Source organism: Phalangium opilio, unplaced genomic scaffold, assembly GCF_054372755.1.
Source record: "Phalangium opilio isolate 3A_F unplaced genomic scaffold, DU_Popi_V2 ptg000081l_1, whole genome shotgun sequence".
NCBI lineage: Eukaryota > Metazoa > Arthropoda > Arachnida > Opiliones > Phalangiidae > Phalangium > Phalangium opilio.
The window spans coordinates 708714-721127 of record NW_028324188.1 but is presented as its reverse complement, the minus strand read 5'-3'; the positions used below and the strand labels follow the sequence as shown (position 1 = coordinate 721127).

At 35.0% G+C, this 12414-nt stretch overlaps 3 protein-coding genes across 14 annotated transcripts in view; 1 reads left to right on the top strand and 2 right to left on the bottom strand.

Annotated features, from left to right (window-relative positions):
* Positions 1-12: 12 nt before the first annotated feature.
* Positions 13-2091, top strand: LOC149653824 (2-oxoglutarate and iron-dependent oxygenase domain-containing protein 3-like). The gene is made up of 6 exons (XM_089846756.1): positions 13-336; positions 407-615; positions 681-864; positions 1352-1565; positions 1638-1761; positions 1831-2091. The coding sequence occupies exons 1-6, from the start codon at positions 152-154 to the stop codon at positions 1974-1976; spliced, it is 1062 nt and encodes a 353-aa protein (XP_089702882.1). The 5' UTR covers positions 13-151; the 3' UTR covers positions 1977-2091.
* A 982-nt stretch (positions 2092-3073) lies between these two features.
* LOC149653823 (hepatocyte growth factor-regulated tyrosine kinase substrate-like) lies at positions 3074-7847 on the bottom strand. 2 transcript variants are annotated; one of them, XM_089846748.1, is made up of 8 exons: positions 7751-7847; positions 7202-7286; positions 6946-7114; positions 6297-6884; positions 5814-6068; positions 5522-5738; positions 4905-5441; positions 3074-3376 (listed from the first exon to the last, which is right to left on the bottom strand). In XM_089846748.1, the coding sequence occupies exons 1-8, from the start codon at positions 7791-7793 to the stop codon at positions 3120-3122; spliced, it is 2151 nt and encodes a 716-aa protein (XP_089702874.1). In that variant the 5' UTR covers positions 7794-7847; the 3' UTR covers positions 3074-3119. The 2 variants fall into 2 exon arrangements, with proteins under 2 accessions (XP_089702874.1, XP_089702873.1); XM_089846747.1 differs by lacking the exon at positions 7751-7847 and adding an exon at positions 7423-7610.
* Positions 7848-10118: 2271 nt separating this feature from the next.
* The window catches only part of LOC149653821 (uncharacterized), a 64821-nt gene continuing 62525 nt past the window's right edge, over positions 10119-12414 (bottom strand). For all 11 annotated transcript variants that reach the window (XM_089846718.1, XM_089846720.1, XM_089846724.1 and 8 more), the window contains one exon: positions 10119-10334. In XM_089846718.1, coding sequence (XP_089702844.1) covers positions 10153-10334 — 182 coding nt within the window. In that variant the 3' untranslated portion in view covers positions 10119-10152. The remainder of the gene's footprint in view (positions 10335-12414) is intronic.

Here is a 12414-nt window from a genome sequence, read left to right as displayed (position 1 = left end):
AAGCATTGTTTTGATTCTGGATTGCTGAGTGTAACAAGGAGAAGCCCAATCGATACCCGTGATGCCCCTTTAAATCTTACAATGCCACGTTTATTTAATGTTTTATTTTATTTTCTTTCTAAATTAAGTTAAAATTAACTTTAATACTATCATGGCTAACGTCAGAAAACGAATTAGCATCAATACCGATGAAAATAAAGTAGATAATACTTCATCTACGTCGGAATCCTCGGGGGATGAAAACTATGATGACCCACAACCATCAACTTCGAAAGAAGCTCTCGCGGTTAATAATAAACCAAAATCACCCAAAAAATCTAAATCAAAACCGAAAGAGTAAAGAAATAACTTAAATAATTTTAATTATGTCAAAATAGACGTAAAAATTGTTTAAAAAACGTTTCAGAGAGGTAGAAACTGAGCCAATAAAACACAGAATAACCGCGAAAAAAATCTTGGTTCGCATGGGGTTGTGTTGTATGGTAATACTTCTGATTTACATTCAAACTGTGAAGAAGCCTAAGCCTTTCGCTTCTCAAAAAGAAGTGCTTCAACTCAAAACGCACGAAGTAAAATGCTCAGATGATTATCAAAAAGAGCTTACCAAATTCCCTGGTATGGTTTCAACTATGTCAGTAATTGAAACAAAATTTAACAGGGAATAAAAAAAATTATTTCAGGTTGCGTACCAACACGTTGTGGTCGCGCAGTAACTGACGCAATAATTACGCCACATGAAAGCTACGAGCTTTTGCAATTAGCAAAAAAAGGGTTAACTTTTGGGGGTGGTTTAGGTGGTGCTTCTATTTTAGATATTCACACAGGGGCCTTGTCCCAAGGAAATCATTTCGTCAACATTTACAAGTAATTAGGCCTATTTGACTTTTTTCTTTTTTTGCCAAGGCCCATTACACCATTCTCCCCCCCCCCCCCCCGGAAAGTCGGGGTTAATAGTTAATAAATCTTTGGGCAGTGCTGGAAATAAGAAACATTTCTTATAGGCCATGTGTCCACTCACTGTCCAGTGGTTCCCCCCTCTGATTTCCTTATTTCCGGCCCTCACCACGTGACACTTTTTTCTACAAAGGCTTAGCTCGCATTTTTATTTTGACGAAGGCCTAGAACATTTTTATTTTGACCAAGGCCTAGAACATTTTTTTTCTGCCAAGGCTTAAAATTATACTCCTGTGATCCGCCCTTCGATTTCCTTATTTCCAGCCCTTCTCACTCACGTGACACTTTTTTCTACCAAGGCTTAGCACACATTTTTTTATTTTTTTGACCAAGGCCTAGCACATTTTATTTTCCGCCAAGGCTTAAAATTATACCTAAATTTCTTAATTAAACGTAGATTAATGAAAGAAAAGGATGTGAACTCCATATTTAGCCACAAAAGCTTTGAGATTTACCGCGCCGTTAAGAACAAAATTCAACGGATGATTGCCTTACATTTTGGTCTCAGAGTTCAAAATATTTACCTGACTCAACCTACATTCTTCTCCCGACTCATGAACATTCCCCCACGAACAAAACATGACGAATATTGGCATGTCCATGTTGACAAAGTAATTACTTACCACCGTCCCCAGTCCCTTAACTCCGCTAAGCCTAAGCCTAATTAACATAAATCATACTAGGAAACCTACGAATCCTTTCATTACACCTCCTTGCTTTATTTATCCGACTACGGAGATGATTTTAGCGGTGGAAGGTTTCATTTCGTGGATCCTAAAGGAAACATGACTATAGAACCCAAAATTGGTACATTAATTGGTTTATTTGTTAATTAATAAATTAATTTATTAATTAATTGTAAATTTTAATTAACAGGTCGCGTTTTGGCCTTCACTTCAGGATCAGAAAACCCCCATGCTGTTGAAAAAGTTGCAAGCGGTACCCGTTTTGCATTAACTGTATCTTTTACATGCAATAAGACACTAGCAATCTCGGCACCTACAGTTCGTAAATTACAATAATGAGCCCTAAAAAAACAAACAAAGCTAAACTAGTTAAATTATGCAAATTTTTGAACTGATATCACCATTAATTGTTAATAAATTATTTAAAATAGAAATTATTAAAAAGGAAAAACTAATTCTGGTTAAATTATTAAATCCCCTAAAGATTAAAAAAAAAAAAAATAAGGAACTTCTGGTTAAAGTTGAACTTTGACCTTTAAACAGGGTCAAATTAATGGGACCAAAAGATTAAAATTAATGAGACCATGATTAATATTAATGGGACCAAAAATTCAACTTACTGTGACCTAAATTAAAATTAATGGAACCACAAAAAAATTAATTAATGGGACTACAAATGAAAATTAATTAATGGGACTACAAATGAAAATTAATTAATGGGACTACAAATGAAAATTAATGGGACCAAAAATTAAAATTAATGGGACCAAAAATTAAAATTAATGGGACCAAAAATTAAAATTAATGGGACCAAAAATTAAAATTAATGGGACCAAAAATTAAAATTAATGGGACCACAAATGAAAATTAATGGGACCACAAAAAAAAATAATGGGACCAAAATTAAAATTAATGGGACCACAAAAAAAAATAATTAATGGGACCACAAAAAAAATAATTAATGGGACCAAAATTAAAATTAATGGGACCACAAAAAAATAATTAATGGGACCAAAATTAAAATTAATGGGACCACAAAAAAAATAATTAATGGGACCAAAAATTAAATTTAATGAAACCAAAATTAAAATTAATCCTAAACTTAATTGCTCAAAGGAAAAAGGGACCAAAATAAATGAATTAAACTTGGAATGAAGAATGTAGAAGTTAATTGAATTTTGCACGTGTGTTAATTAACTTTCACTGTTGATCTTATGAAATTAAAAAAGAAACCCAATTAAATATTATAACTAATTTTTAATCGTTGTGAACAAAGTTTTCTTGGCAAAATAAAAGATACTTAAATTTTTACAAATCGTGTATTATACCATATTACAATAAGCCTAATCAGTTGGTAAACTAATAACTATTAAAAATTTACTATAAACTTATATATAACAAAATGACTTATAAAAATTAATACGAACAAATAAATTTTTAATATATAAAATGGGGGGGAGTTAGGATTAATTAGCTTACTTAGTCAAAACTTATCAGAGTGGCTTCAGCAACGTGTTGATTTTGATTTTCTCCCCCTTGATTGACAGGAGTGGGAGGAGGTGCCATTGGTCCCACCATTTGTTGAGGGGGAGGTCCTTGAGGACCAGGATGTGGTCCCTGAGGTTGTCCAGGATGAACAGGCCCACCAGCTTGGGGAGGTGGTGGTCCCATCATTTGAGGGGGCATTGGTCCACCCTGAGACATGTGAGGAGGTGCCATTTGGGGTCCACCCATTCCTAAGACATACAAATAACAAAGTATGGTTTGGAAAACTGATTTCCCTGAGTTTCCCCAGGCTTTTTCCCCATATATTTCCCTGAGTTTCCCCAGGCTTTTTCCCCATATATTTCCCTGAGTTTCCCCAGGCTTTTTCCCCATATATTTCCCTGAGTTTCCCCAGGCTTTTTCCCCATATATTTCCCTGAGTTTCCCCAGGCTTTTTCCCCATATATTTCCCTGAGTTTCCCCAGGCTTTTTCCCCATATATTTCCCTGAGTTTCCCCAGGCTTTTTCCCCATATAAGGTAAATAAGAGACTCTGGCTCGTCCATCCACTTTATAAATGTTTGAACATTCAAAGTAAAATTACGCTACATAAATCTATGATCCAACCCATCTTTAATTACGGTAATTTATTTTACAATATTGGCCCCAAAAAATACTTACATAGACTTCAAATTATACATAATAAATGTGCCAAATTAATATTACTCCGAAATAAGAGATCATCTGCCACAGAGGCTCTTAAAAACCTAAATTGGATGACCCTATCTCAAGAATATGAATATCAGCTATTAGTACTAATGTATAAAATCTATAATAATCAAATGCCAAAGTATATCCTTGATATGTTTCATTTAGTCGATCATAACTATAATACCCGCATAAATCTTAAAACCTTTGTTCTGCCATCAAAATTAACGACAACCAACTTGAAAAGTTTAAAAAACAGGGGAATCCAATCTTGGAATAACTTACCATGTGATATAAAAAATATAGCTAACATTAATGAGTTTAAGAGAGATGTAAAACAGCATATTTTTAATGTTTAACAATTAATTTAACTAACGGACCCCTTTGTAAACCAGTTTCGACTGAACAGGGATATCCAATAAAGCTTTAATTATTATTATTATTATATATTTCCCTGAGTTTCCCCAGGCTTTTTCCCCATATATTTCCCAGAGTTTCCCCAGGCTTTTTCCCCATATATTTCCCAGAGTTTTCCCAGGCTTTTTCCCCATATATTTCCCAGGGATTTTCCCCATATATTTCCCAGAGTTTTCCCAGGGATTTTCCCCATATATTTCCCAGAGTTTTCCCAGGGATTTTCCCCATATATTTCCCAGAGTTTTCCCAGGGATTTTCCCCATATATTTCCCAGAGTTTTCCCAGGGATTTTTCCCATATATTTCCCTGGGATTTTTCCCATATATTTCCCCCATATATTTCCCTGGGATTTTTCCCATATATTTCCCAGGCTTTTTTCCCATATATTTCCCAGGCTTTTTTCCCATATATTTCCCAGGCTTTTTTCCCATATATTTCCCAGGCTTTTTTCCCATATATTTCCCAGGCTTTTTTCCCATATATTTCCCAGGCTTTTTTCCCATATATTTCCCAGGCTTTTTTCCCATATATTTCCCAGGCTTTTTTCCCATATATTTCCCAGGCTTTTTTCCCACAAATTTCCCTGAGTTTCCCCAAGCTTTTTTCCCCCATATATTTCCCTGAGTTTCCCCAAGCTTTTTATATTTAAACAAACCTTGCATGTATCCTTGATAATGTGGAGGCGGTCCCACAACTTGAGGTGGTGGTTGAGGAGGACCAGGAGGTTGATTTTGAAACGGTTGGGGTCCATACTGTTGAGGTGGCGGTCCACCCATATGATGTTGAGGGGCTGGACCTCTTCCAACTTGATAAGCGCCAGGTTGTCCTTGAGCTGGTGGTGACATATAGGGAACTTGTCCGGGAGGCATTTGATGCTGGTAATGGGGCACTCCTTGAGGTGGCATCATACCACCACCACCACCAAGCTGGTACTTATGCTGCTCCTGTCTCAATTGCATCTCTCTTTCCTGTTCCTGAATCCGTTGCATGGCAACCTGCCTTTGATACTGCAAATACTCTTGCTTCTTCTTCCTCATGATGTCCAGTTTTTGAGCCATTTGAATTTGACGGAGTCTTTCAGCTTCTTCCGCTTCTCTTCTAAGTTTTTCACGGTGTTCTTCTCGTAATGCGTCCAAAGCGGCTCTTGCATCTCGTATTTGGGCTATTTTATCTTGAAGACCTTCAAAATAAACTGCAAAGAAAGAAATAAAATTAAATTTGTCGTGATCGTGATCGGGAACGAGATTGATACCAAAATTGACTTATAATTACTTCTACGATCTTCAGAGTCCTGAATATTCTTCATTAGCTGTGAATGCATGTTAGTTATATTCATGAACAATGATTGAACGAAGGTATCATTGCTAATTGGTCGTCCACGACTACTATTGCTCTTCATTCTATTAACGAAAATCTCCAACGTTGACTCCAAGTTCGATTTAAATTGTTCAAGACTGATTTCATTCTCTCCATTTTCAGATGGGGATGTCTACAAAGTAAAACTAAATATTCAAGTAATTCCCTTCCCTTCCCTAATTAGGGAAAAACCAAAAACCAATCTTACATCGTTTAATTTAGAAGGGGAATAAATCCCATTGTTTCCAATCATTGTGACGCTCGTAGCAGGAGCACTGGGTACTGGACTGTTCCTATTTTGATTCGAAGGGCTTAAATGGCTCTCTTCTTGCTTTTGTTCCCAATAAGAACGGTTTAAGTAACGCGCAAGTTCGTTATCAACTGCGGGGGGTTCTTTATCCTTTTTAACGCTGGAGTCTACGGCGGATTCACTCTTAATTGGAGTTCGGTTACCACCAGATTTCTGTAATAAAAAATGTCGTAGCTAAATGTTGCTAAAAAGGGAAAAATTGTCAAGTAATTGAGAGATAAAATGCTTTTAAAACAAATAAGATAAAGTTCCTGAATGACTTTAGGAGATAAAGATAAAGATAATCATTATTTACAATTATGATAAAAATAGATGGTTTTTTTTTCGCCCCCCTTGTCTAAGTTGATCTTTTAAACAAGAACAAACAAATGCAATTCTTACAGCCTTCTCTTTAGTTTCTGCTTCACTCTTTGAGAGTGCAATTGCTAATTGCAACTCTTCTTCTTCCCTTAATTCTTGCTCGGTTTTCCCACCAGATATGGGTGGTGCTCCGGAATTTTGAGTTGAGTAAGGTGAAGAGTGCTCGGAATTTGTCCCAGAACTGGTTGTTTTGGCTCCAGTGGATGATGGAACAGTTCCCAAAGGCGCGTTTGCGTTTTTGCTCAGTTTCTCCCAACAAGAATCGCAAACTCTAACTTCCTTTTCAAATCCAAATTTAGGAATAGGAATGGCTCTAGCCGAGCATTTTTGGCAAAAGATTTGGCCGCAGTTTCTACAGTGATGTTTACGGTTGAAGGTATTAAACTGGATCCTACAACGGTGACAAACTTCTCCTTCCACCCAATCAGGGGCAACATCAGCGGCAAACATGGCGTCACTCTCTTTCAGAACCGGGAATTTAAGGCCTTCCAATTTCATGAAATTAACCGTATCCTGAACAGGCCTATAACTAGGCTCTTGACGGAAAGCATGAGCCCAAGTTTGAATTAATTCCAAAATTTTGGCCTTGACAGTTTCATGGGGTGTGGTCTAAAAGAATAGGTCATTGGCTATAGGTTGAAGGTCATAATTAACCCCAGATAAAGCCTACTTTGTATAACTCCCGCAGTTCTTCCATGAACTGTTTAGTAGCGATCTCATTATGAACCGGAGTGCCGCAGTTTTTAACAACCGATTCTAATACTTGGAAAGCGTATAAAACTACATGGGGATTCTGAGCGTATAGTTTTTTCTTGATAGCCGTCACCGCGTATTTTGCCCTAATTAATTAATTAATAGTTGAATCTAATTAATATTTAGGCCTAATTGTAATTCCCAAGGTTAGACAAGTTATTTTGGAAACATACTGGACATCTTGTTGTCTTATACAATCGCAAATATTCATAATTGAAGCCCAATCGGGCTCAACTAGGTAATGGCTAGTGGCAGCCTCTAAAAATTAATTAATAATTATGAAAATAATGACTATGACTCATTCATTGTGATTGTTTTCAATGTCATTCATAGAAAAATCGACCAAGGCTTAAATATTTGTCAAAATGTTTTAAACATTATAACGCAAACTTACCCAGAAATTTATCAAAATTTGATGTTTTTCCAAATAACGACATGTTATAATAATAAAAAAAGTAATAATTACTTCTGAACTACGGTTAATTAACAAATATTTGCAATTAAAATTAAATTTGTATCAATGCCGAGAAGTCAAGTACGTCGTCTTAACACCGTTCTCCCAGACTGGATGTTTCAGCCAATAAGGAATCGACTTTATCCTTTTTTGAAGATATGACGTCATTGCGTGATCTGGTGAGCTATGGAAAAAAAGCTGAACATAAGGAAAATCTAAAAGGCGGGAAAATTAAAATACAATCTTTACATGTTTGTATAATTTTTACCCAGAAATTTGTCAAAATTTGATGTTTTCCCAAATAACGACATCTTTGCTTTCTTTGGGAAGTAATAATGACGTCTGAACTACGGTTAATGAACAAATATTCACAATTAAAATTAAATCCGAATCAATGCCTAGAAGTCAAGTACGTCGTCCTAACACCCTTTTGCGTTTTCCCAGACTGGATATTTCAGCCAATAAGGAATTGGCTTAATCCTTTTTTGAAGATATGACGTCATTGCGTGATCTGGTGAGCTATGGAGAAAAGGCTGAACATAAGCAAAATCCAAAAGGCGGGAAAATGAAAATACAATCTTTACATGTTTGTATAATTTTTAATTTAGACAAATTAAACAACAAACGGGATTAATGCCTCTTTTTTAAGAAGCTAAAACGGGGTGTTATTCTTTTTTTCATGAAAATAATAGGCATTTCTCCCATTATTTTTATATTACTGGATGTTTCAGCCAATAACGAATCGACTTTATCCTTTTTTGAAGATATGACGTCATTGCGTGATCTGGTGAGCTATGGAAAAAAAGCTGAACATAAGGAAAATCTAAAAGGCGGGAAAAATGAAAATACAATCTTTACATGTTTGTATAATTTTTAATTTAGACAAATTAAACAACAAACGGGATTAATGCCTCTTTTTTTTAAGAAGGTAAACGGGGTGTTATTCTTTTTTTCATGGAAATAATAGGCATTTCTCCCATTATTTTTATATTAGTAACTATAATAACACAGCTTGTTTTTATCATTTTTTTTTGTTAAATGTTATTTGGGTTGGGATCGTTAGTATGTTAGTTTTTTTTTGTTATTTCACAGAACAGTCACTTTTACTCTTACAAAAACAAAACATTTTTTTTCCCTTAATTTACCTCAATTTTTATTTTTAATCTAAATTTTTAATTGTTTTTTTTTGAAACATGACTAGGGTTATTTTGTTTTTCGTGATGTGCTTGTATTTTTTGGGGTCAATGTTTTTTGTTGTTTTTTTCTTTGAAAAGGAGAAAGTCTAAAGAATTCTGGGTAATTTTTTAATTGTTTTTTTCTTTTGTAGAAGCGTATCATAATTATTTTTAATATTTTGTTGTTTTTTTTTTATCAAGCGGCAGTTGTTTTTTTTTAGTGATGATTTTTATTAATTGTTTATTTTTTACTTTCTTATTATATTAAGAGTAAAATTTCTTTCATTTATCTAAGATTATAAATATTTGTTTTTTATTTAAGTTAACACTATTAAAAAAAAACTTAAAAAATTAAATATTTTTTATACATATTGTTTATTTAAAAAATAAATAATAAAACTTGAATATTAAAGTTAGGTTTTGTTTGTTTTTTTTTTTTTAATTTATTATTCCATCGTCACTTTTTTACGTTATTTCAATTTTTATTTTAATAATTTAATTTAGTTGTAAAAAAATATTAAAAAATTAGAAATTATTGTTATTAGATAGACCTTTTTCCATTTAATTTAATTTCACCTTATTTTTATCTCAATTTTTTCTTTGCGTTAAAAAAATTCTGCTAAAAGCCTTTAAAGCCACCACAATAATTTAATATTTTTTTTTAATCCCCAGCTCATCATTAATTATTAAAAAAATTAATTAAGACAAAAAATTAAATTTAGACACTTTTTTATTTTATTCAAAAATTAGTTAACATTACGTTAACTTGTTGTTTCTCCCTTTGTCTTTGCTATACGTATTCATAGAATATTTAAGCAAGCCCTTTACTCTATCTATAATTATTATTTATTTAATTATTTTATTAATTATCATTAATAATAAACTTACACCATTAACTATTTAGTATTAATTTTGCTTAGTTTTTGGAATGCATTTTTCTTTCCTTTTCTTTGTAACGAATTTTTAAAATTAACCCAATGTTTATTTATTTATTTATTTGTTTATTTATCTAATATTTAACTTAATTAATATTTATGGTTTTATTGAAATAATTTAAGCGACTTAGCTGCGACTAAAAAGTAACCAAATTTTATTCGCTTCAAAGGCGCTCAAATACCTAAATATATTTTTTAGTTTTTGGCGAATTAATTAGTTAATTAATTAGGCCTAATTAGCTTTGTTTTTAATTACGGGTACTTTAATTAATGGCGTGCGTTTGATTCCTCAATAAATTTATATTAGAATTTTTAACCATTAAACGTTCTGAGTGAAGTTAATTTCGCAAAAATCACGTGATCTTGTTGACAAAATCGGTTATCGTTAATTAGGTCGTATAATTAATTATTTTTTATCGAAGAAAAGCCATTTGTTTTTAATTTATTTTTCTTTCATCAAAAATTAAATGATAAACGTTCATAAATTGTTTTCACTAAACCCCACAACATTCCTTATTTTTATTCATTTAATAGTTTTTGTTTTATTTCTCATAATGTTTCTATTTGCTCTTGCTCCAAAACTGGTCCAAACGATTTCGAGCGCGATCCAAAACATCACCCGATTCCAATTCCCCGCCACTTCCTCCAATAGGAATGGCTTCCGTTCCGTCTATATCCGGTGAAGCCGGAAGACCACCAATAACTTCGTCAACGTGAAAAGCCTTAATTGGCTTTGTGGGAACTGAACGCGTTTCAAATATGGAGCAAAAACACGGAGTTTTGTATAAAATATTCCAAAGAGGACTACGACAATGAAATTATTTTTTGTGCTTCCCCCCCCCCTAGCTCTGGTTCTACTAGAGATACGGGGATGTCCTTTGAGCATGGTATAGTCATATTTGTCCCCCATCCAACAATACTAAAACCGTGGGGATCGAGTAAATAGTAGCCGAGTAATTAAGCAATATGTTCACAAACATACCCCCTCCATAGGAATAGCGTTAGACCCAACTTTGGAGGCTCATAACTCTGGTTCTACTAGAGATACGGGGATGCCCTTTGAGTATGTTATAGTCCTATTTGTCCCCCATCAAACCATACTAAAGACTTAGGGCTACGACAAACAGGGGCCGAGTAATTAAGCAATATGTTCACAAACATCCCCCTCCGTAGGAATAGCGTTAGACCCAACTTTGGAGGCTCATAACTCTGGTTCTACTAGAGATACGGGGATGCCATTTGAGTATGTTATAGTCCTATTTGTCCCCCATCAAACCATACTAAAGACTTAGGGCTACGACAAACAGGGGCCGAGTAATTAAGCAATATGTTCACAAACATCCCCCTCCATAGGAATAGCGTTAGACCCAACTTTGGAGGCTCATAACTCTGGTTCTACTAGAGATACGGGGATGCCCTTTGAGTATGTTATAGTCCTATTTGTCCCCCATCAAACCATACTAAAGACTTGGGATTAAGACAAACAGGGGCCGAGTAATTAAGCAATATGTTCACAAACATACCCCCTCCATAGGAATAGCGTTAGACCCAACTTTGGAGGCTCATAACTCTGGTTCTACTAGAGATACGGGGATGTACTTTGAGTATGTTATAGTCCAATTTGTTCCCCATCTAACCATACTAAAAACTTAGGGCTACGACAAACAGAGGCCAAGTAATTAAGCAAAACGTGAACAAACAACCTTCTCCATAGGAATAGCATTAGACTATACTTTGCAGGCTCGTAACTCTGGTTCTACTAGAGATACGGCGATGTGCTTTGAGTATGTTATAGTCCTATTTGTCCCCCATCCAACCATACTAAAGACTTGGGATTAAGACAAACAGGGGCCGAGTAATTAAGCAATATGTTCACAAACATACCCCCTCCATAGGAATAGCGTTAGACCCAACTTTGGAGGCTCATAACCCTGGTTCTACTAGAGATAGGGGATGCCCTTTGAGTATGTTATAGTCCTATTTGTCCCCCATCAAACCATACTAAAGACTTGGGATTAAGAAAAACAGGGGCCGAGTAATTAAACAATATGTTCACAAACATACCCCCTCCATAGGAATAGCGTTAGACCCAACTTTGAAGACTCATAACTCTGGTTCTACTAGAGATACGGGGATGCCCTTTGAGTATGTTATAGTCCTATTTGTCCCCCATCAAACCATACTAAAGGCTTGGGATTAAGACAAACAGGGGCCGAGTAATTAAGCAAAACGTGAACAAACAACCTTCTCCATAGGAATAGCATTAGACTATACTTTGCAGGCTCGTAACTCTGGTTCTACTAGAGATACGGCGATGTGCTTTGAGTATGTTATAGTCCTATTTGTCCCCCATCCAACCATACTAAAGACTTGGGATTAAGACAAACAGGGGCCGAGTAATTAAGCAATATGTTCACAAACATACCCCCTCCATAGGAATAGCGTTAGACCCAACTTTGGAGGCTCATAACCCTGGTTCTACTAGAGATAGGGGATGCCCTTTGAGTATGTTATAGTCCTATTTGTCCCCCATCAAACCATACTAAAGACTTGGGATTAAGAAAAACAGGGGCCGAGTAATTAAACAATATGTTCACAAACATACCCCCTCCATAGGAATAGCGTTAGACCCAACTTTGAAGACTCATAACTCTGGTTCTACTAGAGATACGGGGATGCCCTTTGAGTATGTTATAGTCCTATTTGTCCCCCATCAAACCATACTAAAGGCTTGGGATTAAGACAAACAGGGGCCGAGTAATTAAGCAATACGTTCACAAACAACCCCCTCCATAGGAATAGCGTTAGACCCAACTTTGGAG